This window comes from Dioscorea cayenensis, unplaced genomic scaffold (assembly GCF_009730915.1).
Source record: "Dioscorea cayenensis subsp. rotundata cultivar TDr96_F1 unplaced genomic scaffold, TDr96_F1_v2_PseudoChromosome.rev07_lg8_w22 25.fasta BLBR01000460.1, whole genome shotgun sequence".
Classification (NCBI taxonomy): domain Eukaryota; kingdom Viridiplantae; phylum Streptophyta; class Magnoliopsida; order Dioscoreales; family Dioscoreaceae; genus Dioscorea; species Dioscorea cayenensis.
This window is the reverse complement of record NW_024086851.1, coordinates 73,035-97,031: the sequence shown is the minus strand read 5'-3', so window position 1 is coordinate 97,031 and position 23,997 is coordinate 73,035. Positions and strand designations below refer to the sequence as shown.

Below are 23,997 nucleotides of genomic sequence, written 5' to 3'. Positions count from 1 at the left end.
CCCGAGTGATTTTGTTAGAATGTCAGCAAGTTGATCATCCGAGCTGATATACTCGACTGCAATCTTGCCTCCTTCAACGCACTCCCTAATGAAATGATAGCTGGTATCGATGTGTTTACTTCGGTCATGGAAAATAGGGTTTTTACACAAGGATATAGCTGACTTGTTGTCCATTTTGAGTGTGACACTGCTGAGCTCCTTCTTCAACAACTCATTGAGTAGACATCCTAGCCAAATTCCTTGGCATGCTGCAGTTGTGACAGCAATGTACTCTACCTCGCAGGTTGACAGTGCCACCATCTTTTGCTTCTGCGATTGCCAACTGATAGGACTCCTCCTGAGTAGATACAACACACATGTTGTGCTCTTGCGGTCATTGGCATCTCCTGCTTTGTTGCTGCTGTCACTATACCTGATCAAGTGTGGTTCTTCTTCATTCCTCCTTTCATAGTAGCAGCCCATATTTTGAGTACCACATATGTACCACAGAATGTGTTTCACGGCTATTAGGTGCTTAGTGGTTGGAGCCTCCATAAAATGACTCACGTACCCCACAGAGTAAGCAATGTCCGGGAGTGTACGTACCAGGTATCTCAGTCTTCCCAAGATACATCTATAGAATGTGGCATCCGTTGAAGAACTGGTACTTACTTTGCTTAACTTGAGCTTTGATTCCATAGGAACTTGGCACAGGTTACAGCCAACCATGCCACAATTCTCCAAAATCTTCAATGCATAGGTCGACTGATTCAAGGTGATACCATCGTCAGTCTGTTCCACCTCTATGCCCAGGTAATAGCTTAACAAACCTAGGTCGCTCATGTTGAATAATTTCTTCATCACCTCCTTGAATTTGTTGATTTCTTGCGGATGTGATCCTGTGATAATAAGATCATCGACGTAAATACCCACAAGTAAACTAGATAAATCAATACCTCTTTTGTACACAACATACTCCGATGGACTCTTCTCAAACCCGACTGACATGAAACTACTATCAAGCTTCGAGTTCCATGCTCTAGGAGCTTGATGCAGGCCATAGAGTGCTTTTTTGAGTTTCAATGCCTTTTGCTTATTGTTCTCATCCACGAAACCAGGTGATTAGGCTGCGTAGACTTCTTCTTCAAGAACACCATTAAGAAATGCCGATTTAACATCCATGTGATGCACTCCCCAACCTTCATGAGTGGCCAATGCTATGAGCAGTCGCAAAGTTTTCAGACGAGCAACCGGAGCAAATATTTCCTCAAAATCCACACCTTACCGTTGTACGTACCCTTTTGCGACAAGCTGTGCCTTGTGCTTCACCACAGCACCATGAGAGTCCTTCTTGATTTTGTAAATCCATTTTAGGCCTATAGGTCGACATCCACTCGGCTGATTGGTGAGATGCCAAGTCTCATTTTCCTCAATGGATTTTATTTCGTCTTGCATTGCTTGTCACCAACACTTGTATTTTTCTGCTTTTGCAAAACTCCTAGGTTCTTCGGCCACCATGAGACACAAGCCATCGTACTTATGCTTAACCTCAGATGTGTTGTCGTAGATGTTCACCAACGTGCGGTGCCACGGCAATGCATCATCCGAGATAGGTGAAACGTCGCTTGGTGGAGTTACAAATTCAACACCACTTGGTGCAGCTGGCGTTGCCATCGGTGGAGTATCAGGTACCGACGCTTCGCCACTCCCATGTGATGGCATGTCATCATGACCACCATGTGCGATAGAATGGGAAGCATACTCTACTATGAATATCTCACCATGAGTAGTCAGTTCTTCATCACCTCATGATGCATCCCACTACCATTTTTCCTCCTCGTCAAACACAACATCACAGGTCATATTTACCCTTTTGCTGACCGGATCATACATTCGATATGCCTTAGAGCTGGGCTCGTAGCTAATGAGCACCATGGGCATGGTCCTATTATCCAGTTTCTTCAGGTTTAGCTTCGTTGTCTTCACATGTCCAATGCATCCAAATGTACGAAAGTAGTGTACATTCGGACATCTCCCGTACCATGCCTCGAAAGGCATCTTGCCGTCAATGTTGTGGGTTGGTGCTCAGTTGAGGATAAATACCACTTTCATGACAGCCTCGCCCCAAAACTGTCCTAACATCCCCTTGGATTTAAGCAGGTTGCTGGCCATTGCAACTACCGTTTGATTTCGCCGCTTGACAACACCATTCTGCTGCGGCGAGTATGGCCCTGTGAGATAGTGCTTGAGGCCCTAGTCTGTGCAGTACTCACCAAACTCCGTAGACGTGAACTCGCCTCTGTAATAAGTACGGAGGGCCTTCAACTTGCGCCCAGCTTCTAGCTCAATTCTCACATGGAACTGCTTGATGGCCGTTGTTGTCTTGTCTTTAGACTCTAGTAGTGTCACCCACATGTAACAGCTGAGATCATCCACCAAGAGCAGGAAATACTTTGTGTCTCCTGGTGTGGCTGCCGTGATGGGCCCACACAAGTCGCCATGTACCAGGTCTAGCATGTTCTCTATGCGATAGTTCGTCTTCTGTGGGAACGGAGCTCACTTTTGCTTGTTGACAAGCCAACCATCATAGATTTGATCCACTTGATTAATCTGTGGTAGCCCACGGACCATGCCATGTTGCACCAGCTTATGGATAGCTTGAAAATTCAAATGCCCGTAGCGCGTGGGCCATCGCCACGTATTTTCATTGCATCTAGCTGCTAAACACACAGGTCGTACCAAAACAAGATTAAGCACATACACGCAATTCTTTGTTCTTCTCACCTTTGCCAACAACTATCACTATTGGTCGTGGATCAACAGTGTACCATCCTCGATAAGCATTTGGCGACCATTTAGTTGACTTACTATGTTATTGCGAAGCCTTGGAATATAGTAGACATCCGTCAATACGCGGTGCTCACCATTGTGACACGTGAACAACACCATTCCGCGCCCACAAATATCGACAACAGAGTCATCTCCAAACTTCACCGAGCCCTTTAAGTTAGAATCCAGCTCTGTAAAGCTTGCCTTGCACCCAGACATGTGGTTGCTCACCCCAGTGTCCAAATACCATGCATCATCATGGTACTGTTCTGCACGGTCAAGGTGTACTTGTGCGTGAACCTCGTTGAGCATGATGTTACTGGGCTCCGTAAGCTTGCAAACCTTCGCCATCAACAACGTGGGCTCGTCGTTTTGAGCCTGTGTAAGATACACCTAATCTTGGCGCTCTCGCCCCAGCTTACGACAGTTTCTTGGGTAGTGTCCGCGGATACCGCAATTGAAGCACTTGATTTTTGCCTTGTCAAGCCTTTTCTTCTCATCAACATGCTCTCTGTCATGATACTCCTCTCCTTGACCAATGTCGTGGCCGCGCTCACGCCCGCGCCCGCTTCTGGCACCTTTGGTGTGTCCCTTGGACATATTTGATGATGACCCAGTACTAGACTCTTTCCCGTGTGCCTTCCACTCTGTCTTCATGAGTAGAAGTTGTTCATCCTCATCGCCACCAACACCATGAATTCTCTCTTCATAGGTCTTGAGGCGACCAATTGCCTCCTCCATTTTCATCATCGTCAAGTTGGCAAATTGCTCGATTAACGTTACAATGGGTAGGAATTTGTTGGGGACAACACGCAAGAACTTCTTAACGACAGTGATTTCCTCGAACTTTTCTCCAAGGCCGGTGGACTTACTGACTATAGCTGTCAGCCTCCCTGCGAAGTCGTCAATCGTCTCCGCTTCTTTCATGTGGAGAATCTCAAACTCACTCTTTAGAGTTTGGAGCTTCACCTGCTTCACTTGATCAGCACCCTCGTACTTCATCTTGAGAGTCTCCCAAGCCTCCTTGGCCATCTCCTTCTCTGCTATAAGAAGGAGATTCTCCTCTGGAATAGCTTCATAGATTGCAGTGAGCACCATCTTGTCCTTCCTTGTATCCATATCAGTCCCCGACTGGATGGCGTCCCATACATCTTGTGCTTGTAGGTACCCACGCATCTTTATCCTTCACACTGTATAGTTTGTCTTAGATAGCATCGGATAATGGAGAGCAACACCAGTGCTCTCCCTCGTCAGCGTTGTCATGGTAACCTCGTCATCACCGTTGGTGGTGTTATTGTTTTTGGCATTATCTTCGGCATACGCAAGGCTCTGAGACCAAATGTAAATCAAACAAACTTTTATGCTATGTTATAGACCGAGAAAAGATTTCCTTTTGAACACTCAACGCTTTATAAGAACTGATTATCTCTGTTATAACAAACTCACAGTACATATAGGAGAGAAAACACTCTTTACATCTTACGCCACTAATCCAATAAAAGTGGATCACTAACTGACTCCTACTTTGACTAATTCAAACACACTTTCTCGTACATACAGGCTAACATAACTAACATACTCAATGTGACAAGATTATTTAACAACTTCATCTCAGTTTAATGATTTTTACTTAATGTGCTTAAAAAGTCAAATAATGAGTTGGTAAAGTCATATTAGAGTATAAACATTGTAATTAGGCAATGTTATCTACTAGGTTGTGGGGTAATGATTGGGTAGAGTATTATAGCACATGAGATGTTTGTTTTATTCTGTCAGATGGTTCTTATAATGGGTGGAAAATTCTGTTACAATGAACTCATATGCATTTGGGTCATGATTACTCTATTTCCCCTTCTCCTTTGCTTCACAACACCCTCTTCATCTTCTCTCCTACTCTCCTTCTTCACCCTCATTTCCTCTGTTCACTTCCCTATTTCATACTAGCTTTAACGCCCTCCCTATCTTTAACCAAGCAACACACAACATATAATGAAACTAATGAGAACCCTTTGGAGGGCTGAGAGGAGTTCAAGGACATTGTTAGTGAGACTTTCCAGCACAGTAGGCTTCCAACATCGCTGACTTTCTTCCGGTGAAGAGGTGACTAGGTATTGAAGGACATTTGAGGAAGAGGGACAAGTTTTTTTAATGGAGCATCAACAACCATCACAGGAGAAAGGAGTGAGGATCCTGAGGCGGTGAGAGTTGGCCACCGAAGCAATCAATGGTCATCGAGTTCCTCCTCTCCATGCAAGAAGGCATTTTGGAGTATTATGTTGATGATCTAATTAAGGGGCTTATTATGTTATACACTTATATCCTTTCAATTTATATAAACATGTTGCACTTTTTATAAGCCCATGCGTGTATGCGCATATTGATAAATAATCCCTAATATGAGTATTTAGATAAATAAAATATAAAAACAATATTTAAAAAAAATAGCGAAAAAAGAAATGTGTGTGTGTGTGTTTAACACTGCAGGGTTAATTTTTTGGGTGGGTAGCCAACTTTGCCCAATTTACATTTCGGATACTGAATTTTAATTCATTACTTTTTTAATACTGAACTTCGATTTGTTTTCACTGGCAGGGTATAGAAGGGATTCCGGTTTCTTGTTGCTGGCGTGTCTACCGGAGAGTACAGCTGGCATAACTTTCGCCACGTCATAGGGACACATGGCATACCATGTCAGCAAAACTTCAACTCATCCCAGTTAACATGTCACATCAACTTCATCATTTCCACATCATCTCCACATCTCATCTCCTCATCTTCTTCGTTTCCATCGCCCTGCCGAGGCTGTGAGAGAGAGAGTCCATCGCCTGAGCCAAGAGTGAGAGTGAGGGTCCATCGCGCTGTCGAGAGTGAGAAAGAGGGAGAGAGCGAGAAAGGCAAGGCTGATCAGAACCAAGGTTTTAGGTTGTGAGAACCCTAGATTTTCATTACACGGTTTAAAAATGGAGGCGTTTTTAGTTTTTGTTTGTTGTTTAGTGGGCTTGTAAATTTGAATTTTTAAGGTTTAACTTCCAGGAATGCAATATGTTGACTGACGTAACCTATTATTTTATCTAAATTTTTAGCAAACTTTGATTCGCTTTGTTTTGCATATTTTGTTGGATGATGTAACCTTGCAAATGATGTTGAATGCTGTAAATTGAGAAGAACCCTAATTTTGATTTGTTTTTGTCTTCATCTCAATGTAACATGGTTAATTGAGAAGAACCATAATTTTGATTCGTTTTTATCTTCATATATCAATGTAACCTGGTAAATTGAGAAGAACCCTAATTAGTATAAAACATAAAAAATTTGGTATTGAAATACATAAACAATTCATATTGAGTGTCATGCAGAACACATATTGAATCTGAAAATTCATAACACATCATACTGCAACAGAAAATCCACAGTATATCAATAAAATTTCATCTGAAAATTTTTTTAGTTGCAGCTCATTTACAAAAGAGGCAGTGGTGCCTTACAAAATATTAAGTTGCGTCAGCCATAAGAACAAGTATTAACAGAGGAGTTATAAGTATAGTGAAGTCTTCATTTACACATTTCTAAGTAACCCAAAATGTTAAGAATTTTTTTCCAACAAAACCCAAACTGTTAAAATTTGCAAACTTCCAGAAAGTCACCAAAACCAGCACAAGCACAATCACAAGCTTCATTAATTTCTACCATATTCACTTGATGAGGACCATGGTGGCAACCATACTTTTCATCTTTTTTTCGCTAGTTTCATCTTTGCTCCTGCCTTCGGTTTCATTGGAGTTCCCTTCAACATCCAGTGCAGATTGATTTAAAGACTTGGCTATACATGCTCTTAATTTCAATGGGGGTGCTTTGATTGGGAAACCTTCTTACCCAACTGCTTGGTTGAAGGCATAACTGTTGAAGGCTTCACTTGTGTTGGCTAGGTAGACAGTTTTTTACTGTTTATGTTTGTAGATAATCTCTTTTTACCGCCTCGTGTAAGCGATTTCCCAGATCTAGCGACATGTGTTGTTGTTGGTCTACCTGTGGTTTGCTCTTCTTTATTATTGGCATGTATAGCATCATTCTGGAGTTTTGAAACTTTAATATCAAACTAACACATGGTATAATATATATATTGTGCTCACATGTTCACCAGGACAAGTGTCCTGTGTAATACATTCAGGCTCAAGTTTTTTATCTAAGTTGGGCTCAGCATTTTGCTCTACATTAGCTGTAAAATTTTACTCCATGTTGGCTTCAAGAATTTGTGAATCATCAGGAAATGAAACATTATGCTGAAGCTGAACATTGGATTCATCCTAAGGAAAACAACCTATCCAAATGTAACAACCATGAGAACCCATTCAATGGGCAGTTGGACAATTTATTGAAGTGCAGAACAGGACTACCATTTAAACAAACAATTCAATCACATAACAGTGGCCAGCAGAAACTTTATTAAAAGGCTCACATTTAATTGTTATTAAACATCATATGGCACTTCATTACATTAATCAATTGTTGCACATGGTATCATAAATTCTCACCTCATTTCTTTTGCCTTCACCAGATGGTTGCCCTGTTTCTTTTGCAGCTCCATTTTTTTTGTCCCTTGCACATACACAGACTAAGTTCCCTAATATGCTAGAGATAAGTATGAAAAACATAAGCTTGTGAAAGTTATACAAGACAAGCTTACATGAAATCTGTTGTTATGACCTTGAGCACCACATATCTTGCAAGTAATTTTCACCCCTTTTCTGCTTGTTTTTCCTTTTGTGTATCCTAGTGTATTTTACCCATTTTCCTTCTTTCTAAGAAGGGTCTTCTTACCTCTCCTTCTCAGTGCAACTTCAGGAAGAATAAGTGGTGGTTGCTCACTTCTTGGCCAACAATCCTTGCCTTCGATGGGATTTAAGGTGTGACTATATGTTTTTAGGTATGTACTTACCTTATAACACTCATATACATAATTTTCGGGCTTATCTTGGTCATAGTACAAGGCTGAGATTGCATGAGCACAAGGGATCCCAATTAACTGCCATCTTCAACAAGAACAACTCTTTTCTTTTTTATCAACAACATATTGCCCATCATGCCCTAGAACTTGGTATTTATCACTTCCTGACCAAGTTATAATGTAATGTAATACCAACTCTTTTTCTTCAGTTTCTCTAGCTTTTTTACTATGTTAGTGCAGTGTAATGTCTTGCATTTTACTATGGCATCTCGCCTTTTTAGAATCCTAATCATCAATTGGGTCCTTATCATTTCATTTATTGTAATCATGCCCTTTACCCTAGCTTCGAGAATCTGAGCATTAAAACTCTCAAAGAGATTATTAAGAAGAATGTCACACTTGAACTGTGTTTTAAAATATGCCCTGCTCCAATGGTGGCAATCTATGTTTTTCATGTATTGATAAGCTCCTTCAAACAATGCTTTCAAATCCTCCATTGCCTTGTTGAATTCTGGGATATAACTAACTCTAGCACAGGCCCAAAGCTTGTCTTTTAGATCCTTTCTCCTAAACTTGGCCTTAAAGTTAGTGTGAATATGTCGCACACAAAACCTGTGTTCACTATATGGAAATAAATCCTCAATTGCAAGTATCAAGCCCTATGTTGTTAAATTTTTTAGTTGCATACAAGGATTGAGGGGGAAATGAAGAAAAAACAAAACAAAGAACAAGGACAAATGGGAAACAACTAATTAGCTCAAATGAATAAGACAATAACAAATTACTAAAAGAAGACGAGATGGTTTTGCTTACTTTTTGTCTGTCGCTCATAAATGCCCAATGGTGGCTATTATTGATCTCCAGATCAGCTGCAAGCAACTCCAAAAACCATGTCCAATTCTCCCTATTCTCTATGCTCACCACAGCCCAAGCGATTGGGTACATACCGTCATTCGCGTCCACTCCAACAGCCGTGAGAAGTTGTCCTCCATATAACCCCTTTAGAAAATAACCATCTACAGATATAAAAGACCTACATCCTGCCATGAAACCTGCTTTAAGTGGAGCCAAACTGATGTACATCCCATCGAAGACACCTTGATTAATGCATTTCAACATGATTGTTGACCTAGGATGCGTCCTTAGTAACTCAAGCCTATAATCGTGAAGCTTTCTTATCCAGCTCTCCTCATCACCATCAATTAACCTTTCAAGGAGGTAATGAAAAATATCATAATAAAAAACATAACATACCCAAGTATATAACAATGCACGCAGGAATAAAACTTTTATTAAATATCACCTCAACGCTATGCATTTAGACCTCCAGGCTATTATTTTGCTAATATCGGTCTCTTCATTGCTCCTAACTGTCTGTCTGATTCCAGCAAGCTTCCAAGAGGGGTATGCCTTGAACTGCTCCAAGTAATTCTTCGCAATCCATTTTGCACTCACATGCCTGATGCTGTGGTGGTCTCTTGTGCATTCATGTTTAAGAATTTCTGACTTTATTTGTACTGTCTCCTTATCAGTTACCATTGGTGAACACCACAAGTAGAAAGGGCAGCCCTTTTTACAAAAAGCATTACACCTTTTCTTGTTGTTAGGCCTAAAGTTCATCACATATTGGTTTTTGATGCCGTAATTTCTAACTGCCTCCCTAAACTGTTGAAAACTTCTGAATTTTTGGCCAATTTTAAAAACAAGGTCGCTCATGTCCACCTCGTTACTGAATTCAGGATATTTCAGCCTAATAACCCTCAAGACATCCTCATATGTAGAAGAACCAGAATGCAACTCAATAGAAGCTTTAGAGGTATCACTGCCTTCAGCATCCTCACTTTCTGATTTGTTTCCTTCCTTTTCTTCTGCCCCTCGTCCAGCTCTTTCCCTCTCTTTTTTTGCCAAATGCATAGACCAATAGTCATGTTAATCCTCAACCCCCTCTTCATCAAAACTGTAATCAGAGTCATACATCCCACTCGCAACCTCATCACCCATCTCTGATTGGACATCCTCTTTAGTTCCTTCCTCTAGTAAGGTTGCCTCCTCTGTTACCACTTCCTTCCCTCCTAACAAACCATGCTCTCTCTGTCCTTGCACTGATTCATCAACATTAAGGCTAGTATTTCCCTCTTCAACTAATGTGGAAACCTTAACATACAAATCCATAACCCTAAACATACCCACAGATAATGCCATGGATAAAGCATCGGAATTACTTTTGATTTTAGACAACATGTACTTGTTCTTGCTATAATCAAACCACCAAAAGCTAATACCATCCCTTTCCACTTTCAATTCTTTGGCAATTTCAAACATTTCCAATCTTGATATCTGGTCTGCACAACAGAAATCAATATACCTTGTCAGTTTGTATTTGTCCACATTGTTCACATCATCATTTGTGTAATGAATCTTAATTGTGAATAGATCTACATTATCACTTGCACATTCAAAAGCCACAAAAGAGGAACACACTTTATTAAAATGCAAAAGCTTCTTCGTGACAGAACAAGCAATTCACTTGTTTTTTTCTATTCACATTCAGGACCACATCACTAAAATGCAACATCAGGACCACATTCAGTTCATATGTAACAAAACTCTAAACAAATACAAACACCAAATTAAAATTCGTGAACAAATACTCCAAACAAATACAAACACCAAATTAATGTTCATGAACAAATACTCTAAACAAATATAAACACCAAATTAAAGTTTCAGTAACAAATACAAACACCAAATCCACAATCAGGTGTCCCTCAATACTCTAAACAATTAGACCTACAGAGACAGTAACAACTTTACATGCCGATATCCCCAAATACTCTCTCACTCGGTCCCTCTATACCCTAACAAAAAAACATAGATGAAACCCCAAATACTGAATCCTAACCCTAGATCAAATTTAAACACAAAATCCCACATCAATTTCCATTCAATGGATCAAAAAATATGAACGATGTCGGAAAGTTAATGAAAGAACTTACAATATTCAGGGGCTTCATCCTCTCCCCACCTCACTTTCTAGTTCACAGCTATGAAAATCTAGGGTTCTCACAGCCTAAAACCTTGGTCCTGATCAGCCTTTCCTTTCTCGCTCTCTCCCTCTTTCTCACTCTCGACAGCGCAATGGACCCTCACTCTCACTCTTGGCTCGGGCGATGGACTCTCTCTCGCAGCCTCGGCAGGGCAATGGAGACAAAGAAAATGAGGAGGTAAGATGCGGAGCTGATGTGGAAATAATGAAGTTGATGTGGCATGTTAACTGGGATGAGTTGGAATCCTGCTGACATGGTATGCCATATGTCCCTATGACGTAGCGAAAGTTATGCCAGCTGTGCTCTACGGTAGACACATCAGCAACAAGAGACTGGAATCCCTTCAATACCCTGCCGGTGAAAAACAAATCAAAGTTCAGTATCCAAAAATTAACAAATTAAAATTCAATATTTGAAATGTAACTTGGGCAAAGTTGGGTACCCACCCAAAAAAAAATTAACCCCATCATTCAATATTAGAAGATAAAATGTATAAAATTTGAACATCATATGGAATTCTTTTGGATGTATAAGAATTAATCATTTTGGAAACACAACCAACTTAAGTTAATTATTAAAATGCATCTAATTTTTAAAATTTCAGTTAATATTTTCTTCTTGCATGATTTTTTAAATTTTGAAAATTAAAAATTTTTATCATAAGAAAATACAATCTCTAGGAAAGTTTTTGTAATTTTGGAGGATTTGACAAGAATATATATATATATATATATATGTGTGTGTGTGTGTGTGTGTGTGTGTTGTGTGTGTAAAATCAAATTAAAAGATGTTTATTGTTCCTTTTTTTTTAATAAAGATTTCTATTCGTCTGTAATTAATTGCTGGTAAAATATATCTCAATTAATTATTCAGAAGAAGATAATAAAAAATAATAAAAAAGAGTGCATCTCAAGCAGTAAGCATTAACAACCGTTGGATTAGTGGGCCCCCAATTCCTCATCCCTTCAAATGAAAGAAAAAAATAATAATAATCAAATAGAGTTTTAGACAGAGAAAACATTTATTATTTCTCCACAAAACCAAGGGAAAAAAAAAAGAAATTTTGAGAGAGAAAGAGGGAGCGAGAGATGAAGAGGGGGCTTGATAGGGTTCGGAGATCGAAGCTTCTGCTCGCCCTCTTCGCCTCGATCTCTCTGCACGCCATCGGAGGTTTGTTCTCCCTTGAATTCCAACATGTTTCTTTCTCAGATCCGTCGATTTGGCGTTGTATTTTCTCTGGACGATGATAATTATGTGAATCTTTTGTTTGTTTGGTTTTCTCCATGAATTTCTTCATGAATTTCTTTTATTTTTTTGATGAATTTGATGTTTCTCGCTCGTTTTGAAGATTTTTATTTGACCTGGGGAAGAATTTTGGTGTTGCGTTTTGATTTAGGACAATTTTGTAGTTTTTTGATGCCGTTATTGGATTGAATTAGTTTAAATTGATCATTTTGGATATTTTGATGTGTTTATCTTGGAATTATCTATCTGAATTGAGGTGTGTCATATTGGACAGAATTTAAAATTTATGTGAAGATTTGGTATTTGGGGTGTATTTTGTCATTTTGAATATTTGGTTTAAATTTTGTTAGAATTTTACTGGTATCTTTCAAATGTTTTAATGTTGCAGAGAATTTTAGATTTTTTTTTTTTTTTTTAATTCTGGTGGTTAGAGGAATTTTCATTCAACTTTGTCCCAAAAAGAAGCAATGTTGTCAGAGTTTTGCTATTATCTGTCAGATATAATATTGCGGAGAGTTTAATATTTATTTGAGAGTTGGTAATTAGGATGATAGCAACCTGAATTTAACTGTCTAGAAAAGAAGTAATTTTGTTATGTACCAGAAAAGAATGTGCCTTGGATTGTCCTCATCAATTATGTGTGCTGCAAACAAATTGTTTCTCATATTCCAAGTGGTTATTGCTTAATTCTCTTGGTAAAATCATCCATTTAGTTAGTAGCCTAGAATGTGTCTCATTTTCTCATTCACAATAACCATGAAAGAAGTTTAGGATTGGCTGGATCGGTCCTTTCCTTTGCTTGATTGAATAAGGGAATCATTTCCTAATGCCAGTGAAATGTGAAAATGAACTTTATTGACATAGTCTTAATTGCCCTACTTACCAATCATTAAAATCAATTGTAGTTGAATGTTGTGTAGTACTTCCTCTGTTCCTTTTTATATGTTGTGGTTAACCGAATCTCACGTACCAAAAAACTTAGTTATTTCACAAAATTTTATAAAAAATTAATTTTCTTTCCAAAATTGTCCCTAATTTATATCTTCACATTTCTCTCTCGTATTTAATTCCAAAAAGAGAGTTGAATAGAGTGGTAAGAGTAATTTTAGAAAAAAAAAAATAATAATAAATACTTTTTGATGTTAGAAAAGGATAAATAAAAAAGAACATGGATTTGTGACATATAAAAAGGAACGGAGGAAGTAATTTGATGCGGCTTTGATGAGTTGATCTGACTAGATCACTTTATTATGTTTTCAATTTTCCTCTTGTGTATGTTTGAGATTTAATTAACTGTTTCCAAAAGTTTATATAAATGTTCCAGTACTTTGGTTTTAGGTATGTCCCTCTGGTGCAATTACTTTAATTTTTTATAATCACTGTTTAGATTGCTGATCATATTGTCTACTTGATCCGGTAATTCATGACAACTTGACAAGAGATTGAGTGTACAGAATTCTTGTAACATTATTGTTTCATGACACATTGTTCAAGTCTCACAAATTGGTGCTCAGACGAAGAATGTGTTGGTCTTCACAAATTTTAAGATGGGCAATCTCTTAAAAGAATATAATCATCAGATTTCATTGTTTTTTTCTCTGTAGACATACTCATGTAGTAGTCCCAAGGTTGGTGAGTTGTGGATTTTTATTGATATCCTAATGTTGCTCAATGCTCATCCTAAATTTTGATGGTTGATGTAGAAGTTTTGAAGATCTCTCCTATCGTCTAGGATAATTTTGTTGCCAATGTGATCAAGAGGACTGAAATTTTAATTTAAGATCTTCAGACTTGATAACTGAAAACTATCTTGTAAACTAGTGTTGTTAAAGGTGACCGCCTGGATGGCCTAGGCAGTTTTGGGTATATGCCTAGGCATTGGCTGAGTAATCTTTTAAATATCAATTGGGCACTTAGACTTTAGGCATCCACCTGGCCGATGCCCTATGCAATTAATTCCTGCCTACATCTGGTGATTAGTTAAAAATGTTTCGATGTACCCCATGCCAGCTGAATTTGGCCAATTTCCAACCCAAACCCATATCCATCTTTTAAAAATTTGAATCCATTGACTAACTAAAACTCCGTCAAGAAAGTTAAAAAGTTAAAACCTTTCATGACATGAGCAAAAAGCTCTCTTGACGTGGTTGGAGAAAAGACAAGCAAAATGGGATTAAGGAATCAGTTGGAGCAAAAGAAATCAAATAACTTAGTCCTCGTTCAATATAACCAAAGATTAAGATAGAACTTTTTGGCAAGGCATTTGACCCAATTGTTGTTGATGAGATTGATCTAACTAATGATGGATTATAAGTCCAAATGATATAGGTGAAAATAAACGAGTCTTTGAAGGTGACGACCTCACATGGTCGGTGCCTCGGTGGTGGATGAAGCAATGTGAGCATCACATGCTATGGATGGTAAAAGATCAACAAGGAAGATAGCTCCACACATGGAGATTGGAGTTGGCAACTGTGATAAAATAGCTATAACAACCCAAGTGGGAAATTATTATTTTGAGGAGAAAGAAGCCGATTCCGAAGAAATGAAAAAAAGAAAATGATTATGCATTGGAGGATTATGAGCCTGAGAATGATAATGTGGAAAATTGAATATTGGAGAGAAGAAAGAGGCATAGAATCTTTGGATTGATACCTCTGTGGGCAATAGCTAATGCATATTTTATATTATTTACTTATTTATTATTATTTGTTGGCAAAACTTAAGGATACTGGCCGAAGTTTTATGTTTAAGATTAAACTATTGACTATGCATATTTTTCTTAGATGGTGAAGTACTTTTGAGAATGGAAGTGTGTCTTGCATTTATGTGCTAGCTTTTTAAATAAATTTATTCAATATTGATCATGGAACTCCTAAATAATTTTTTTTTATATTTTTGATATTTTTCTATAATAATCACAGTTTAGGCACCGAGGCAGCACCTAGGTAGGTAAGGCTTCTACTGCCTAGCCACCTAGACAACATTGTTGTAAGCCATTTCTGGGCTACACCTTAGATAGGGAATTGTCAGAAAACATAAAAATGATGTTCCTTCTTCATGTGCTGGTGAGATATGAATCTTTTTTCTATTTCGGCCGCCATTTAAATCTTCCTGTCCCGCTGGATTTTTCCACATGCTTTTATTTCATCATCTCATGCCTCTCTAAAGGATCGATACTCTCTCAGGTCTGGCTGATAATCCAGCAACTTCAAAAGATAGTTCAAAAGCAGACACAAGCTCTAAGTCCAGCAGCAGCAGTGTTGGGCGTGAAGTGCTGATCATATGTCTTGCAGTGGTTGTGGTTGTAGGATTGTCCATTCTTCTGTTCAAGTTGTGGCAGAAAAAGAAGAGAGAAGAACAACATGCTCGTCTGTTAAGGCTGTTCGAAGAAGATGATGAGCTCGAGGTTGAACTCGGACTACGGGACTGAGAACTACTCCAATTCATCAATCCAATGTAATACTAGGCCGAGGTACTCCTTATCATTCTCGAACCAAATATTCTGTCATTGTGGTCATAGCCTCGCTAGATATGGCTAATATTCTTTTGATCTGTATCTTTTTCAGGTTTTGGCCATTTGTTACAATGAAGAGTTGTAGTGTAAGACTTAATATATGAATTTGGATATATATATATATATATATTAATGTTTTCAGGCCCCAAAGAATGAGACAAGTTGTATAATGTATCTGTTTTGAAGTTGCTGTGGTGATGTGGAGAATTCTTTTTTGTCTTTTCAATTAATTTTTTGAATTCACATTTCATTTTCTTTAGTTTTAGACCAATTCACTGATGCTGTATTGGTCAATGAATATATACCTGTCATGTTGCCCTGCTAAGTTTGGAAATTTTGATTTTTATTCTGTATTTATTGACATGTTGATAGTGAATTTTTTTTTATTCCATTTTTAAAAAAATTTATACCTACAATTTTATTTTATTTTTTTTAAGTAAAATGTCTTTCAATAGAACATTGTTTTCCTCGTGCAGGTTGCGTGTGGGATTGTTAGACGTGGACGGAAAATTACACAAAATTGTTTAGTGTCCATTTTCTCTATTTTGTTCTAGAATCTAGATTATTTGACTTGTTTTATTAACCAAAGTTCATATGCATTTGATTTATTTAATTTTTAAATGCAAATATTTGTTATAAATATACCATTGTCTATTTGTCTCATGGTAAAATTTTATTAAGAAAATATTATATAGATGCTATAGGAAAATTATTTTCATTGTTTATGTACCTGAAATACACAAGACTAGCATATATAAATATTAAGGAAAATTACTTGGAGATCCCTGCAAACGTGTAAAATAACATGCAAGTGCCAGTTTACCTGAATTTTGCAAAGACCATCAAATTTTTACATTCTAAGTTTTGTTCTTTCAATCTTTTTTATATTTTTTAAATACCAAAACTACCCTTCCAAAATGCCGGTCAAGTAGAGTGTCTTCATTTTTCTCTTTCTATTGCTTTTTCAACTTGTTTGCTTTTACTATGAAATTTTCTGTTATCTCTAGAATTTCCTCTACTTCTTCTTAACAAGCTAAGAATAAGTATTTAAAATTTGCCTACATATAAATAAGACAATAAAATAATGGTGATAAATATTAAGCAGTTGGAGCAAAGCATTAGACAGTTAGAGCAATATTGTAAGGAGTTGGACCAAGATATTAAGCAACTAGAAAAAAACACTAAGCAATTAGAGAAAGTTATTATGTATTTGGAGCAATATAAGAAACATGCTTCTTTGTATTCCTTTTGGTCAACTATAACAAAATCTAGTATTGCACAGTATTATTATTCCTAAACCTACCAACAAATTTAATTGTTTAGAATTTCCTCTAATAAATGTATAGTTCTCATTTTGTACAAATCCTTCATTAATAATATACCATTAGTATTATGATCTCATATGGTGCTTCTTGTGGTTGTTGCTTATATCTTTTTATATTTACAAGACAATATGACAACATTGATAGATATTAAGCTGATGGAGCAATTTACATATTCTTTCAGTTAACTACTTTGAGTTCTTAAATTCATTTTCTCCCTCACACACTTCATTTATTCACTTTATTTCTTTCTCTTTTTCTTTTTCTTTTTTTTTTCTTAAATACATAGACATGTATTCATTGGCATTATGCATGATGCCTTTCTTTCTTATCAAGATTTAATAATAATAATAATAATAATAAGCTTTGTTAACAATTAAAACCATAATGAATTTAAAACCTACCTTTCAAAAATTATCACCGGCAAGACTCGATAATGTATTTAAAAGCTTGAGTTGCGTGTAAGCATTCTCCTTCATCTTCCTCCAGGATCTTAGAAAATAACGTTGTATTTAATTAAAGTATCAATACGTCAAATCAAGAATAAAATTATTGTAAAAATTTTTTTTAACAAATATATTTATTTACATCATATTCTCCTTAAACTTGCAACTTAGGTATAAATTTATCTAGACCTTTAGGTCATATGCAAATCTGTAGAGGACCATGGGGTCCTCAAGTCTAAATATTAATTATAGTTTGATTAGATAGATCTAAAATATATAAATGTGTGAACATTAATTTTTAAAAAAATTATCTTGTATGTACACATATTTGCATTTGTATGTATGACAAAATTCACCCTTTGAAGGGTATATATGTATATATACTCATGAGATTTAATAAATTAAATATATAAAATATTTTTTTTATAAGGGAATAAATAATAAATACATAACAAATATATATATCTATATATATATATATATATATATATATATAAGAAAAGTGTGAGAAAATCAAAAGTGTGCCTAAGCTCTTCTCATTTAGATATCAAACTAGATTAAACAAGTAATAATTCAATCGAATTGAAATAACATCGTCTAAAATTTTTATTTTTCTTTGTTGAAAGACTATAAAGGACATTTCTAGAACAATAATTGGGTACATATAATAACCTTCTTCAAAAAATTAAATCCATTTTTTTTCTCAAGAATTTAATCAAGAGAACATTAATTTTGGAAATTTCTTATATAAAATAAAAAAAGGAAAAAAAAAGAAAAAATGAGTGATTAAAATTAGGACTAAGAACAGTCACAGATCATGACATGTCTAGCTTTCCAATGAGCCACCATATGCCACTGTCATGACTCTCTCATACTTAGCCAAACATCATGTGTGACTTTGATTCCTACAAATATATACACAAGCAAACATATCATTTCACCTCATAAATAAAAATAAAAATATAACATATAAAAATATGTCCCACCAAAATCTTGTCTTATTTCTACTTTTTTTTCTTTTTTTAAAAAACATGTTTAAATTGAATTGAAGAAAGCTCTGAGTTTTTATTTTCCTTAACTATTTACCCATGTGAGTACTATTTTATAGTACAATGAAAAGAAAAATTCTTAAACTATGAATTTCATTAAATTATGCTAAGTTTATACTTTTAAAAGTATTTAAAACTGCTTATATTTTTTTATTATGTCTCTATCAATAAATTATAATTTAATAGATCCAATGAGAGGAATAAAAATTACACCAACTCAATCCAACCACAATAAAAATACTCACCTTTATGATCCCAAAAACTCTTGTGTATTTTAAAAGTTCTTACTTTCATTATTTCCTTCTCAAACACTCAAATTATCAAATCCATATATAAAAAAATAGGTTAATTTTAAGTACTTTCTTGATGAGAATACAATATTTTGAACTTATTATATTTTTTCAATTTTCATTATTTAATAAAAAATACAAAATAAAAGCACTTCCTTCACTAATTTTTTAAAAAACAAAACATATCTTTTTATATCATATTACAACAACATAGGTTTAAAAAATTGACAGATAATAATATATAATTTTTTTTATATTTTTTTTCTAAATCAAAAGTTGAGAGTTTTAAATCATTTAAACTTTGAAATTGAGGGATACATAATTTTTATTTTTCATTTTTATAGATAAAATACAGTACATTAAACTGAAAAGTCCAAATCAACTCAGTACTAACTTGTGTTTGAGAGTTTTAAATTAAAAAATAATAATATTAATACTCATGCATGTGATATCATGTAATTTAAAAGGTGAAAAGAAACAACCATATAACAGTGCACCACATCAGATTGAACTGGACCTTGGATTCTATTCAGTACTTTTTTTTACAGTTACCATGCTTCCATCTTCATCCTTTATAGCAAGATTTCATCTTTTCCTGACTTCTTTTTACCCCTCTCTCTCTCTCACTAGAGATAGAGAAAGAGAGAGATAGACAGGCTGGTTCCTTCCCATTACTTGCCATCTCTTGTCACCAAGAAATCTCTCCTCTCCAATCACACCTTCTTGCCTTCCTTCACTAGATTCTTCACAAGCATAGAATAGCACAAAGAAAAAGGTATAGGGATCAGTTGCCATGGATGAGAGGATCCCTCCTGCTACTTTCTTCCAATACCCTCCCTCTGGGATCCACTCATCTCCTCACCACACCATCAGACCCTCTTCTGCTTCCTCTTTTGATAGGGAAAGGTTTGAGCTTTCATCCTTTTTTTTAATTTCTTCTTGTGTTTCCTTTTCATTTTGTTCATCAAAGACTGCTTTTTGATTGTGTTTTAGTGTTTGTTGTTTCTGTTCAAGCTTCTTGTTTTGTGTTGCTTGAAGTATGTGTTTATTGCATTATATGCTTTTTTTGTTTTAAGATCCAATGAAGATATTGAGGTGTTTGTGGATTATAGTGATTGCTTGGATTTTGGGGCTTATGAGTATTGTCATCTACTCTATGTGACTTTGTGGCTGTGGTTTGTGATGTTCGATTTGCCGGAGAATGTGAGTTGCTAATAAGAATATATGTCTTGATGTTGGTGTTTTTAATTTGAATAGGTAGCTTGTATGCATTTTCAATTCGATTCTGTCGCAGCGGGTGTTGCTTCAGTTCAAGGATGGAGTTCGATGTTGCTTGAGATATATTGCATTATTTTACTTTTGGATATTAAGATCTAATGGTGATTGAGATATTTGTTTCTTATGTGAGTGAGTGGTAGTGGTTTGCAAAGATTCGATTGATTTGATTCTCCTCCGGAGAATGTGAGTGCTAAGAATGTAATGAGGTTGGTGTTTTAATTTGAGTATGAAGCTTGTAAGCATTTCTGATTTCATTCTGTTTCAGTCTAAGCATGGAGTTGTATGTTCCTTACAGTATATTGTATTTTTTTTTTACTTTTTGGTATTAAGATCTAATGGTGATCAAGATTTTTGCTTTTTCCCTATATGGTCGTCTATTACTTGAATTTTGCGGCATTGGTTTGTGAAGTTCGATTGATTTGATCCTTGGCTGGAGAATGCATGTACTAAGAATGTCATGAGGGTCACCATCTCCAATTTGATTCTGTTTGACTGACTAGTGTTTCTGTTCAAGCAGGATTGCTGAAGACATATTGCATTAAGATCCAATGTTGTTTGAGATATATTTGTTTCTTACATCATTGGCTATTACTTGAAACTTTGGGCATATTTGTGCCATTTGGTCTAGGTGACCTACTATTTATGGTTTGTGAAGACCGATTTATTTGATTCTTGGCCATGGAATTGACGTGCTAAGAATGTCGAGGGGGTAATGTTTCAATTGGAGCAGGAAGCTCAAAGCCATTCCCAATTTGATTTTATATCATCCTAGAGAGAGTTTACCTTGTCATAACAATGAATACCACGGTTATTTCATCCATTAATAAGATATAACTCAAGCACTTTAGCCAAAACATTTTGAACACCTTCACATCGACTTCGGGGTATGCAAATTAATGAAGCCATTTACTACTCACTGTCATTTATAGCATATTGTTTTAATTCATAGTTTATTTTTCTGGTTTGGTGCTTCCTGAGTTGCATGTTTGTGAGTTATGCATTGATGTAAAATATTGAATAATCTTTGAAGTTGATTCCTTTACAAGTTCAGATTTATATATTAGGTTGAATGGTGGCAGATATTTAGCTGAACTACTTGCTGAGAGACAAAAATTGGGACCATTTGCGCAAGTTCTGCCATTTTGTAGCCGGCTTCTGAATCAAGGTACATGATCCATGTGCTCTTGGATGTTTGACACACTCATCGAACTAATTTATTATTAAGAGACGCTTTATTTCATCTTTTAAAATTTGATGTCAGTAAGAACGGGAAATGGTGTGTGTATATGTACTTAACTTTGCCTGTAAATTTGAAACTGAAGTTTAAGTCTTTATTTAAGCAAGATCAAGTCCAATAATGAATCACTGCCTGTTAATCAATAAGCAACTTCATGGACAGTTTGTTTTGGTAAACTATGTCGATTTTCATTCTTGAAGATATATGTACTTGATCATGTTTCAATTATGGCAATTTTTCAAGGGTAGAAATGTCTCTGTTTCTCCAATTGTATGAACAATGAATTTACCTTGAAAATTTAATCGTCTTCATTTTTTCTCTCAAAAACCAGTTTCCTTCCTTTTTATTTTTATGCAATTGTTACCTTTTTCAGTTTATACATTAAATAAAAGTTTTTGTTTATTTTATTTCTAATTGAAATGGATCATCTTTATAATGCAGAAATTTTGCGCACATCTATGTCACCAAACCAAAATTTTGCCGAGACTGAAAGAATTGACCATGGTAGCCCTTTAAGATTAGCCAGTCATTCTGCTGCTGGTGGACAGATGGATTTAGAAGTTTGGCCGGGAGCTCAAGCACAGGTAATTTGTTTATCTAGATGTGTAACATAAAGGACATCATCTTTTAATCATCGTTGACAGTAATTTCCCCATCGTCATCACTATTTACTAAGTCGACAGTGATATATATGACTTAAGTATTTACTTTGTCAACTAATTATGTTCAGGAAAATGGTTATCTCCAAAGAATGAGAGCACTTCAAGCATCATCGATAGGTTGGAATGGAGCTCCCGGAGTTACTACCAGCCCGGTTGTAAAGAAAGTCGTCAGATTAGATGTTCCTATTGATAAGTTCCCATCCGTATGTTGTTTCATATCTAGCATATGAATTGACTTACTTAGAAGTGTAAATTTTCATTTTCTCTGATACTTGCTTGCTTTGATTCAGTACAACTTTGTCGGGCGATTGTTGGGGCCGAGAGGTAATTCCTTGAAAAGAGTCGAAGCTACGACTCAATGCAGAGTTTATATTCGTGGACAGGGTTCAGTGAAGGATGCCATTAAGGTACCATGAATCTTAATCTATTTCTTATTTAGAATACCTCAAGATTGTTAAAGCCTTGAAGCGTTTACATTTCTATGTTATTTGCTATGATATACCAATCACTCAAGAATTATTTATTTTAAAAATATTTAATAAAAATACTTTTTCCCAGCTTTCTGTAAGTTACTGTAGAAACACTCCTTGTGTCTGAAAAATCAAAAGGTATTTTGGTTGGAAATAAGATTTTTAGCTTAATTGTTAATTTTATTGTAGCGTAATTGTTTATTTTAATGCTACTTTTTTTGCTTTTCGGAGCTATCCAAGCACCCTCAACTTGCCAAAGAAGTACTCTGCTTTTTCTAGACAAAAAGCAGTATAAATGGGCCCTATATTTTGATTCATGTGACGATGAGACTGAGACAGACTCATTGACGATATTAAGTCTTATACTGTGACAATGACGGGCATAAAAATATACATCAGGCTTTACTAACAATGTCCGGGTATTTAATCTTATGTTGATTCCTTCCATTCTTTCAAGAGTTTCAGAATCTTACTTCTTTTATGATAAAGTCATTTCTGAATCATGTTAAAAGTAAAAGTATTGTAAGTTAAATATGACTAACACTAATTTACGGTTTTTAGCGTCTTGGTGGTTCTTTTCGCCTTTTTCTTTTTTGCATATGACTAATGCTTTACCATGTCCTTTTCTTTCTTTTTGTTATTTAGCAAATACGTTGTCTTCAAACAATTGAAAGAAAGTGATGTCACATGAACATGAACATGAAAGATTTGCATCAAAGAACATCAGAAATTTATCTGAACTTGAAGTATTCTCATTTGAATGTTATCTGATTCTTTGAACAAGAAGTAAAATTTAGGCTTCTGTTTTTCCTGCTATATCTAAATATCGAGTTTATCATGCAGGAAGAAGAGCTGAGAGGCAAACCCGGGTATGAGCACCTAAACGAACCATTGCATGTACTTGTTGAAGCTGAGCTTCCGGCAGATATAATTGACAACCAATTGAACCAAGCAGTAGGAATTCTCGAAGACCTTTTAAAACCGATGGTATGTGCTACATAAAACCTCAAAAGATTCACTTGAAGTTCACATGCATTATTGCATCGTTATCGATTTTTCTGTGTCAATTCTTTAGGATGAATCCTTGGATTACTACAAGAAACAGCAGTTGAGAGAGTTAGCAATGCTGAATGGAAGTTTACGAGAAGAGAGCCCGGGAATGAGTCCGAGCATGAGCCCCAGTGCTTCTCCTTTCAACAGCACTGGCATGAAAAGGCCAAAAACAGGAAGATAAGTTCAGATTCATCACTCTATACTTCTTTTTAACTAATAACAATTCACTTGATGATCTTTCACTCTATGAGATTCAGATATGTTCTGTATTTGTTTTTACGGGGATCTTGCATTGCATTGCTGAAGAATCAAAGCGATTTCCCGGTTATATATTTTTCTGAATTACAGGCTCTAAGTTTATTCTTCTCCGCTCGCTGTAACTTCGGCTCGAAACTTTTTGAATTCATTGTATTGTAAGCATGGAAAACTTATTTCTGATAGTTTTGTGAGATGCAACTCTGAAGCACAATATTTATATATATATATATATATATATATATATATAACTGTTGACATTCATACCTAAGTTTTGTAATGTGTTTTATTAAGTTTAAGTGCTTTTATGTATGTTAATTGTGTTCTTATGTGTTAATGATGTATTATTAAATGATAAATTTATGCTATTGAT

At 35.8% G+C, this 23,997-nt stretch overlaps 2 protein-coding genes across 3 annotated transcripts; one reads left to right on the top strand and one right to left on the bottom strand.

Moving 5' to 3' along the window:
* Window positions 1-3,993: 3,993 nt before the first annotated feature.
* LOC120254457 lies at window positions 3,994-9,667 on the bottom strand. The gene is made up of 3 exons (XM_039262556.1): window positions 9,057-9,667; window positions 8,567-8,960; window positions 3,994-4,137 (listed from the first exon to the last, which is right to left on the bottom strand). The coding sequence occupies exons 1-3, from the start codon at window positions 9,665-9,667 to the stop codon at window positions 3,994-3,996; spliced, it is 1,149 nt and encodes a 382-aa protein (XP_039118490.1).
* A 9,611-nt stretch (window positions 9,668-19,278) lies between these two features.
* Window positions 19,279-23,804, top strand: LOC120254462 (KH domain-containing protein At1g09660/At1g09670-like). Of its 2 annotated transcripts, none has more exons than XM_039262562.1 (7): window positions 19,279-19,575; window positions 21,027-21,112; window positions 21,626-21,768; window positions 21,915-22,049; window positions 22,137-22,253; window positions 23,160-23,303; window positions 23,392-23,804. In XM_039262562.1, the coding sequence occupies exons 1-7, from the start codon at window positions 19,463-19,465 to the stop codon at window positions 23,548-23,550; spliced, it is 897 nt and encodes a 298-aa protein (XP_039118496.1). In that variant the 5' UTR covers window positions 19,279-19,462; the 3' UTR covers window positions 23,551-23,804. The 2 variants fall into 2 exon arrangements, with proteins under 2 accessions (XP_039118496.1, XP_039118495.1); XM_039262561.1 differs by having other exon boundaries at window positions 21,012-21,112.
* Window positions 23,805-23,997: the final 193 nt, after the last annotated feature.